This window comes from Frankliniella occidentalis, unplaced genomic scaffold, assembly GCF_000697945.3.
Source record: "Frankliniella occidentalis isolate FOCC.00 unplaced genomic scaffold, Focc_3.1 Scaffold11, whole genome shotgun sequence".
Classification (NCBI taxonomy): domain Eukaryota; kingdom Metazoa; phylum Arthropoda; class Insecta; order Thysanoptera; family Thripidae; genus Frankliniella; species Frankliniella occidentalis.
In genome coordinates this window covers 2,273,201-2,280,632 of record NW_026267141.1, presented here as the reverse complement: position 1 = coordinate 2,280,632, position 7,432 = coordinate 2,273,201, and the positions used below count along the sequence as shown (strand labels likewise).

At 42.6% G+C, this 7,432-nt stretch overlaps 1 protein-coding gene across 9 annotated transcripts in view; it reads left to right on the top strand.

Annotated features, from left to right (window-relative positions):
• LOC113217125 (uncharacterized) overlaps nt 1-7,432 on the top strand; it is a 43,974-nt gene that overhangs the window by 6,464 nt on the left and 30,078 nt on the right. The window contains exons 1-5 of one of the 9 annotated variants that reach the window (XM_052277672.1): nt 84-680; nt 2,398-2,506; nt 3,932-4,078; nt 4,208-4,378; nt 5,274-5,544. The exons of 3 other annotated variants lie outside the window; for them this stretch is intronic. In XM_052277672.1, coding sequence (XP_052133632.1) covers nt 2,414-2,506; nt 3,932-4,078; nt 4,208-4,378; nt 5,274-5,459 — 597 coding nt within the window. In that variant the 5' untranslated portion in view covers nt 84-680; nt 2,398-2,413 and the 3' untranslated portion in view covers nt 5,460-5,544. Of the gene's footprint in view, nt 1-83; nt 681-2,397; nt 2,507-3,931; nt 4,097-4,207; nt 4,379-5,273; nt 5,545-7,432 lie in introns of those variants that run through there. 5 more of the 9 variants (XM_052277671.1, XM_052277670.1, XM_052277665.1 and 2 more) reach the window with 5 other exon arrangements.

The following is a 7,432-nucleotide window of genomic DNA, read 5'->3' as shown; positions in this document are numbered from 1 at the left end:
CACGAGTTTTGAATAGTTGGAAGTGTTCAACAGGTGTGTTGCACACTTTTAAATGTTCAACCTGACCGTCGAGCCCTCGGTCGAGCCTACAGCTCAACGCTCAAGTTGAACACTACAAAGTGTGCAACACACCTGTTGAACACTTCCAACTATGCAAAACTCGTGTTGCACACTTAGAAGTATGTCACACGGTGTTAAACACTTTAAAGTGTATGTCAGTTGCACACTTTATATATCAGTGTAAGCTGTCGGGTTTTCAGAGTAGGCACCTATCCCGAGATGATTTCTCCTACGGGTTTACTTGATAAATCTAAAAGAAATCGGGGCGAATAAGAAAATATCCTTTGTCTGCATTTCTGTTTAACTCGCTGTGTCCTATGAAGAGAGGAAAACAAGAAATAGAAAAGAAAACCGTGCACAAAACAAAACTATTGTTTTATCTGACGCTGCCGGTATCATGATTTTTTGACAGACGTGCGCGCGATGACATATCGTCGGAAGAGCGCAGGTTGACATGCAGGTTGACACGACAGCTACATCGCACAGTGAAAACCTCCTACACATATTGGTACACACAGTCGTTGTTGAACGTGGGTCAACTTCTGAAATAGATCAATGACCCTTTCTGTTGTACGCGGAAATTTGTCATAAGAATTCTCATTCAGTGGATTTTATACATGGTCTGTAAATGCCGTTCAACTGCTTTCGAAAAATAAATATGACATTTTCTGCATCTGTCGGGCATGTTGTCGGCATTTTCGTTAAATAACGGTTTGTCGTTCAGTCCCTTGACGGAACGCGCATTTGTCATTATGTTGTCATCTTTTGGCTCGCTAATGTCCAGGACTACGAAACGTGTTGCGACCATATTGACCCTTTTTCTGCGTGGTTCTCAAAATACGATGTGACCATAGTAAATTTAGTAAACTGTAAAAAGTTTTCTCCAAATTTTTCAAACAACTAACCGGAAAATTTTGCACCATGGGCGATTTGGAACATTTTAAATTATAACAGTCTAGAAACATAATTTTTTAAAGAGTTTAAAAAGTCCCAAACTTTCTGGAAAATGTAGTTGAAAAATAGTTGTGAATTGAGTAAATTTATCTCCAAATTATCATTTTTGATGTTTCTGAAACTAACTAGTTCTTGTTCAAAATGGTACGTTCCTGGTTTTTGTTCGGAAATCTCAGAAAAAAAGGACTCGATTTTGTATCAAACAATCTTATATAAATCATGTTTCGAAACTCTTCGGACAGATTTTTGGTAGAATATTCTGACAATATTACATAACTGGGTTTGGCTATACTGACATGAGCACGCCTGGATTTGAGCCCGAACCACTGTAGGCCCGACCCGACCATTGCCAAATATGAGCATAGTTCCGAGTCTGACTTGGTCCTGGCTACGTCTAGCTTCGCTCGTATCGGACACTGCTTGCACCCACAGTGGTTCGGTCTTAACTCCATAGCCGGCCTCATGTCTGTATAGCCCTGGATTTTACTCGCCATGGGATTACAACACCACGTAATTCCATGATAATCCATGCGGCATGGGACTGGCTATAGTTTTTAGTACTCACCTACAGAAAACTTTCATCGTGTTGGGACAAAAAAAAAGGGTAGCTTCGAGGGGGCCGCCACTCCCGTAATCCTGTGTAAATATGGAAATGTAGTCTCCTTGTAATCGCTGTGAACCGTGTAATACGTAACCTTTTAAAAAAAATAACATCAAATTTCACCTTATTATCTAAATTGAACTGGCATGAGATAGCACCTTTGTTTTTCCAGTGTAATCTATACACTGTAAAATGCTTGCAAACTATATTCTTTGCAACGTTGCAAAGAATTTGTGAGCTTTGTATTGCAAAGAATTAGTTCGTATTGCAAAGGAGTTCTTTGCAAGCTGGCAGAATCCTTGCAAACAATGTGTTTGCATTGCAAAGAAATAGTTTGCAAGCTTGCGAAGAACTAGTTTGTATTACGATGCTTGAAAATTCTTTGCAAGCTGCAAAGAAAATAGTTTGCAATACGAACTTATTCTTTGCAAGCATTTTGCAGTGTAGCGTCCGAGTCCTGGACTCGATGTGCAAAATAGAAGTCAATAATGTCAAATAATAATAGACGTAGCTACTAAATATCAGTAGTTCCGTTGTGGTGGGATATACTGCCCCACTTCGTCAAAGATTCTTGTACTGCACTGACCAATAGTGTATTTCGACTAACGGGGGAAGAAGAAGAGCGGGTAGAACATAAACGTTACCAATGGGTCGAGAGCTTCCCGCCTCTACGTCACGCCGGTAGTGGGGGTAAGCGCTCGGCCAATAAGGAACCTTTATGTTCTACCCGGTCTTCTTCTTCCTCCGTTGGTCGAAATACACTATTTCTATGAGGGTTCCAGCTCAAAGGACAGGAACATGCGTTTTAAAAATGGATTCGAGATCCACTGCAGACTTCAGTGGGCCGGCAGGGTGTTTCTCGTATTGCTTCTTCCATCAGTTTTGGCCAAGGTGAGTTTTAGCCCACTCGTCGACTTCAGAGATGATTCAGAGTGCCCATCTGTCCGTGCGTCGTTCGTGGGAGTGATATAGTTTCTTTGAGGACATTAATTCCTCATCCCCATCTCGAGTGTAAGCACTTGGTCTAAGTACATGGGCGCCAGGCACAGTGAGATATCGCGAAGCCTGTAACGCTGGGCCTGGTCTGGGGCTCCAAAAACATGATTTTTACCTCAAGTCACATTTCCCTACGTGTAACTTTGTGCGCAAGAAGCTTTTTAAAGTTATGAAATTTTAAAAAGCTTCATGCGCACACAGTTACGTTTAACTAGAGGCTTACTAAACCTTCAAAGAACCGCAATAATCTAACTTCAATTGCTTTGGAGAGCGTTTTTTATTTAACGCGCATCTCTATTTTAACCTTAAAATAGCTGTTTTTTTGCCCGAATTTTTAAGTTTCAGTCCTCTGTTACCTTAACCGTTTGTCGTCACGTTCCCAAAGAAAGTACCTTTAGCCAATAGCCATGATGTATAGACGCATCCTTATTGACCTCGTGGTGTTGCGAATCCTCCTCTCACAGGTACCATCTTCGTCCACTTTCAAAAAAGGACTGAATCGCACAACGGATTCCCAGCATCTACTTTTAAAGCAACGTACCTTGACTTGGAGTGTCTATTGAAAGTAGTTAGATCCGTTGAACTTCCTCTGAAGCGAGCAGCATGGAGCCGGCCGCCGCCATCTCGTCTACAATCTTCTCTGACGCCATGTTTCAGGTGTCCTTACATGGCCGATATTAAAATTCTTCCTTCTCTTCATACAATTGAAGCAGCTGGGTCCATGACCTAACAGAACGGTTTAATTATTCAGGCAAGATAATCCGATTGATGAGGATAAATCATGTAGCACATCCGATGAGGGGCAACAATTCAGGGTGAGCGTTTTAGGAGGGGGGTACATTCTCTACTGGTTTTCGATTTGAGACCTTCTAGTGCATCTTTAGGTGGTCATTTCCAGTTTTTTTTACTTAGAATAACGCCACCAGCGCCCAAACAGTTAAAGATAGAGCCAACCACAAAATGTTGGCCCGATTTCATTTTCACGAGTTAAATCTAATAGAAATCCTTAATACCTAGAAATATTTCTGTGATACCCTCTTTGTTCCCGTTACCGGTGGTTGGAATGATATGCACAAGGCTTTTCGGTATCCAGGAGTGACCCTTGAGATAACCTCACAATTTCCGACCTCTAGCTGACCTTCCTGTTGCACGGACGACAGACGGACAGACAGCACGAGTAGCGGTTGCATGACGACGCGTGCTTGTCGGCTCTTGTTGTTAGGACGCGTCGATAAGCACCGTCTGAAGCTTATTCAAAGCAGAAAAACGGTGGCGCGGTATTAAAAAGTCTGTTTCAACGCCTTTTTGTAAACTTGACAGACAGCGTCAAAGACCAAGATGTCAATGAAATACTACGATATTAAGGCATGCGACAATGTGGTGCATTACTTTCGCATATTAAAACTCGACTACCGCATGTTCGATGGTGCTGACTTTATTGATGCCGACTGTTACGTCGGTGTTGACGTTAAGTATCTCAAAGTGGTAAGGTATTATATTAAAAAGTGTTGTCGAAAGAAAAAGTTCATGATCCCCTCTATCGCTACACGAGATCGGAAACCAACCGTCGACACTTATTGTAACCCTCATTTGCAGATGAACGTCCTACTTTACCGGTGCTTAGGCGGCGTTGGTCCCAATCACTGCGAGTACTTTACTCGGTTGATTTGGACCACGAGTCTGTGCGAACTAGCAACCGCAAAGAGCATGTTATGGACGCCACTAGTTGATAAAATCACTCCAACCTTCAGATGCCCTTATAAGGCAGTAAGTTTTCAGTGGTATTTGAAGCAATACTACTAAGAGAATAAAACTACTACTCCAAAAACAAAAGTGTGTGCCAGTCAAACAAATTTTAGTGCCACTCACTTGTCATTCATGAAGGTGTGTGTGCCTTTGTCGACATACACAGCAGTGTGTGTGTGCCAGACACTTCTCGTGAGGACTGCTCATCGAACAGATCCTAGGACCGCGTCTTGCGGCCTTGAACAGACCTCCTGCATCAGGTTAAGGCTAAGGCAAACTGCGTGTCCCACGTCTTGCCAGCCTAAGTAAAATGAGACAATGCTACGGCGGCGTTTTAACCAAGCTGATACTTTAACTGGGGAACTTTAAACTTAACTCTTTAACTGGCAAACTTTACGAGAGTACAAGATATTGATTACTGCGTATCATCTGATAAAAACTGTTTTACGCTACAAATTAAAAAAAAAAAAAAGGAATATTGTTTCTTCATGTCGACCTTGTTTAGATTTTAGAAAGACATCTCCTGTACAAAAATTGCGTAAATGGAGACTACTAGAATATCTCTAGATTCTGTAGCATTCATAAAGGGTCTTTAGTTGTCTCCTCATTCAGATAAGACCTAGAGACAAAAAGGGTAACTTCGACCTAACTCTTTTCATTTCGTCCAATCCTGGATACTTTGGCACGTAGACAAAAAGTGTTTTTTTTTTTTTTCGGAAAATGTGGCCTTTTGTACTGTTGATTGACGGCCACTACCGGCCACTAAGAATCTAAGTTGTGCAAAGCGCCACGCGGGCGTACAGAACCAGAACCGCTGCGCACGCGTTGTGCACAGGATTCATTTAACTACGAGATCCTGTAACTTAGCGCGTGCACTAATAAGGAAGGGTTCTCCTACGGATTTCTTTTTTCGCAGGGCTTCCACCAGGTCCGAAATGCAACGTTAGATTTGTCATCGTTCGAAAAACAAGGATTTCGCCTGCCTTGGGAAAAGTACATTTGGAAAGTCCACTGCCAGGTGTCTAATGAACTGGACCAGATCGGTTTATGCTTTAATGGAACGTTTGAAGTACGCCGTGTTTTGGTAAGGAAAGATAGCTAGTCCATATTAGCACGGAAAACTGTTTCTTTCACTGTTTTGTGTTAAAAAATTATATTAAAATTTGCTGGGACGATGTCTTTAAAAACTTAAAGTGCTACTCTTCTGACCCAACCTACACTTTCCACATAAGTACATTATACCAGCAGCTCTGATGAAATTACTGATCCGGTACATTTCATCCATTACGGTTCACCCCTTGAAATTCTCGCTTCCAGTGTTCAGCTTCTCTGCACTGACTCAGGGCAAGACGCAGGTGTTTGCCGGCTTGTAGTTGTGCGTTACATGCAGGTGGTGTAGCCTGCCGCTGAAAATCAAAACCATTCTCAAACTTGTCCTAGTCCACAATAGGACATAGCTCACATATGCTGACCCTTCAGCTCCAGAACTACAGTCCACTCCGCGGTGGGCAAGCAGGCGGGGCGCGGAAGGGATGAGTTAATGAGCTACTTAACACTGAAAAAAATATAGAGAGAATCCCCCCCACCCTCCGGGTGGCAACGCTCCGTCGCCAGCTACTGTTCGGTAAATTTACAGACCCAAATAGCCAGGAAATCCCCGGGGAAATTCACAAGCCAATGTGGTCGGGAAATGGGTCTTTCCAACCCATCCAAGTAAATTTACTACGTGGACAGGAAAGGAGTCTTGACTCACAATAAGCAAATTTCCTATTGCGCGGATGTGCGCACGATACCTCGGAAAGGAATAATTGATTGAGATAGCGACCTATGAATATAAGAGTAGTGATGTATCATTAAAAGACAGATCGAGTTCGAAGATGAGCATTCTAACTCAAAAAATTACTTATGAAAATCAAAAAGGATAGGTCACAAATAATAATTCCTTTTTTTAGAAATAAAAGGTAATTTTTTGCTGATAATTAGTCGGAAAAGTCCTAATGGTCCACTAAGTCGTAAATAAGGCTTCTTATCGAAAAATTGTAAAGAAAGTAAAACTAGTACCACGCATAGACGTTTTATCCAAAGCGGTCGCCCGATTACCGCTATTTTTGTCCAGGGACAACCTCTTCGCTGTGACCAAAATTCAAAATTCTGGCCACGGTGTTTGATGCGGAGTAGTCACAGGAATCAAACACCGTGGCCAGAACTTTGAATTTCGATCAAAATTAATAGATTGTCGCTGGAAACTATAAGCGTGCGGCATTGCTACATCGTTTGGATAAATGGTCTATTTGGCGTCGAACCACACCCTCCTCAGGACTCTAAGTGCCCTAAATCATCTACCATCAATAAAAAGATGTTTTTGTCATAATCTGACAAAAGGAGAACATTTGACGTATACTTTTACTGAATATCGGAAGTTTCATATCCCAAATATTGGGGTGAAAAGTCCCCCGGGGACAAAAGTCCCCGGCAATCTTCCCCTATACTTTCCTTTTAAATCGTCTCGGGCCTTTGGTGTCAGCGCCGCAGGCCTAACTGTGTGTGCCAGGCGCGTCGCAGCGTAACGGTATTTCGTAGGGTATCGCGAAGCCTGTTACGCGCGACAATGTGGTCTGGCGTCTGGCGGATCAACGCTAAAGGATAGGAGCGACCCAGGAGGCCCATGCAGCGACGGTAGCTGAGGAGGTGGTAGTTAGGAAGAGCTCCCATCAGGAAAGTTCGCTTTTAGTTGTGTCACTGTGTATTTAAATTTGTCTGAAAAAAAATTCCTCCCCTCTTCCACTGTTCGTATTAGTTTACCCACTGCAACTAAATCAGCTCACCCTAACTTAACTTGTAAGGCTACCCTATTTAGTCTCGGCTCCGAGAGAAGGAAACAGCAATCCCGAACGTAACCAGTACATCCTGCCATATCTTCGCGAGAGAACTAACTTGCAAACCTGCCGTAAAAATTGTCACAAATATTCCGGATAGGACACACTGTAAAAAATATTAGGGATTTTACAATCCAGTAGGCCGGGAATTTGCAACCATAGGTTGGGCATTTGCCTTTTGGGCTGGAAAGAAGCCCTT